At 46.5% G+C, this 2,037-nt stretch overlaps 1 protein-coding gene across 1 annotated transcript; it reads right to left on the reverse strand.

Annotated features, from left to right (window-relative positions):
- Positions 1-230: 230 nt before the first annotated feature.
- LOC124704055 (microsomal glutathione S-transferase 3-like) lies at positions 231-2,037 on the reverse strand. Its single transcript, XM_047236299.1, has 4 exons — positions 1,855-2,037; positions 1,689-1,764; positions 1,390-1,562; positions 231-579 (listed from the first exon to the last, which is right to left on the reverse strand). The coding sequence occupies exons 1-4, from the start codon at positions 1,965-1,967 to the stop codon at positions 495-497; spliced, it is 447 nt and encodes a 148-aa protein (XP_047092255.1). The 5' UTR covers positions 1,968-2,037; the 3' UTR covers positions 231-494.

Consider the following 2,037-nt stretch of genomic DNA (forward strand, 5'->3'; position numbering starts at 1 on the left):
CAAAAATCACATTGCATCCCTGACAGATCCTTCTGTTACAATACTTAGTATTCATGATGAGAAAGCTACTCTTCTATTGGAATCTTTATAAAGATAGGCTTGGTCAGTCATAGCCTGTTTTTTCTTGCCTTATGAATATTTGTATCAGACACGAACGCATAGAGGCCGAAATTTGTCGGAGGTAACAAGAGAAAGGAAGAAATAACAGGAGATGACGCATGACAGACAAATGAAGTTCACAAGGATGCTCAAGATAGTATATAAAACTGATGCTGCAAAAGCTAAACCTCAACATCAGACGGTCTACAAAGAAGAGAGCAAGAAACCAGTAGGTGGAACTGTAATTCTACAACTGGCATTCTCTTATTCTGTGAGACCCGAACACACTGAATCACATACTTTGCTTGTTAACACCAAAATATAGCACGAGAGTATCCCATCTAAATGACAAGTCACACAGCGCCTATGAAGTCAGGCATATCAGTCTGAGAACCTCAGATCGCCTCCCTGATGACCAGGTTGATGCCGAACGACGCTGTGCAGAGGATCAGCCCGATTATCGCCAAGAAGTTGAACCCCCTGTAGCGTTCACCAAAAGGAGAAACGAAGTCAGACAAATTCAGAAAAAGGAGCCGCAAATTTACATCAGTCAATACTTTTCCATAAACAATCCAGAACTCATTGCGATCATTTATAGAATGAAGTGGTTGACATAGGACATAAGCTTAGGTAGGATTGCAACTTTACAAGCATGCGATTACCTACTGCTGAGACTGACCCATGGCGTCTGACCGACTCCATATCTAATTATCAATGACTTATATGGTGCAATGTGAACGAACCCCACACCTACCAACCAAGATCTTCACCTATTGCAGTGAGTGACCCTATGCCAATTGGGACAAGGATGTGCAGGCAAGTTGGAGCTGGTGTCCTATGATCTGCTGGTGCCTCGGCAAAAACTAAGGATGAAGAACTGGACACAAAGGCAGGTCTATGGGTACAGAAAGTCGAAGAAGCACTTCGAAGCTACTCCTCCATGCTGTCGGTCAGCATCAATGAAGCCGCTCGCACCTTTGACATGTTCAGTTAATTAATGGAGCACCACGTTGAGCACTGTCTACCCACTCACCGCATTAATGAGTTGATTGCAGTACTTGGTTGACAAAGTACTGCTCCACTATCCTATCCATAATATCAAATGGCTCATGTATTTGCAGGACTAAGACTTTCCTAAGAAATTAAAACATACTAGAAATCAAGTGGATCTCTATTTCCCTACATGGACCAGGGTTTGGATTGGATGTCATTATCATCTAAATTATCTGTTGGGGGAAAGAGATTCTAACAACAGGGTTGCTGTTTCATTGCTAAGCAAAGCATCCATACCCGAGCTTGAGGCGGTTGTCGGGGACGCCGGTGGCGTAGCCCTTGAAGTAGAAGAACCTGGCGAGCGTGTAGAGGACCCCAAGCGCGGCGGCGATGACCGGGTGCTGCAGTCCTCCAACCAGGACTGTGACGAAGAACATCGGCATCATCTCAAGCGAGTTCTGGTGCCCCCTCTGCATTTATTTTTTGCCACAAACACAAATTGACAAGAATTTTAACCAAATTTTCCTTCCAGACTAACACACTCAGAGACAGACAGGAATTCAGCGCACGGAGGCAGGGCAATCTGTGTGACGGACCTGGACGCAGTTGAAGAGCTTGGCATCCTTGTTCTCCGACTCGATGGCGTACAGGGTGGGGTAGGACACCTTGTACCTGAGCAAACGTCATCAGCGTCAGATTTCTCCGAACACAAGAAAATCGGGCGCGGAGACGAACAGGGGAGAGGGGGAAGGGGGCACGTACTTCCGGCGGGCCTTGCCGACCTGGAAGCTCATCCAGAAGTTGAGGAAGGCGTAGGCCACCACGGTGAGCACCACGTAGCCGTACTCCTTGGTCAGCTCGATCGACACCGCCATCGTCTTCGTCTACCTTGGTTTCTTGGATTCGTTTTTCTTTTCTTCCTTGGAATTGCTGTTGTTGGCTGGA

The sequence above is a fragment of the Lolium rigidum genome, chromosome 3, assembly GCF_022539505.1.
Source record: "Lolium rigidum isolate FL_2022 chromosome 3, APGP_CSIRO_Lrig_0.1, whole genome shotgun sequence".
Taxonomy (NCBI): Eukaryota; Viridiplantae; Streptophyta; class Magnoliopsida; order Poales; family Poaceae; genus Lolium; species Lolium rigidum.

Coding starts and splice junctions, on each gene's coding strand:
- LOC124704055 (XM_047236299.1), bottom strand. CDS start 1,967: ATGGCGGTGTCGATCGAGCTGACCAAGGAGTACGGCTACGTGGTGCTC. Junction 1,563..1,688: donor AGCTCTTCAACTGCGTCCAG/GTCCGTCACACA, acceptor AAATAAATGCAG/AGGGGGCACCAGAACTCGCT. Junction 580..1,389: donor GACAACCGCCTCAAGCTCGG/GTATGGATGCTT, acceptor TGAACGCTACAG/GGGGTTCAACTTCTTGGCGA.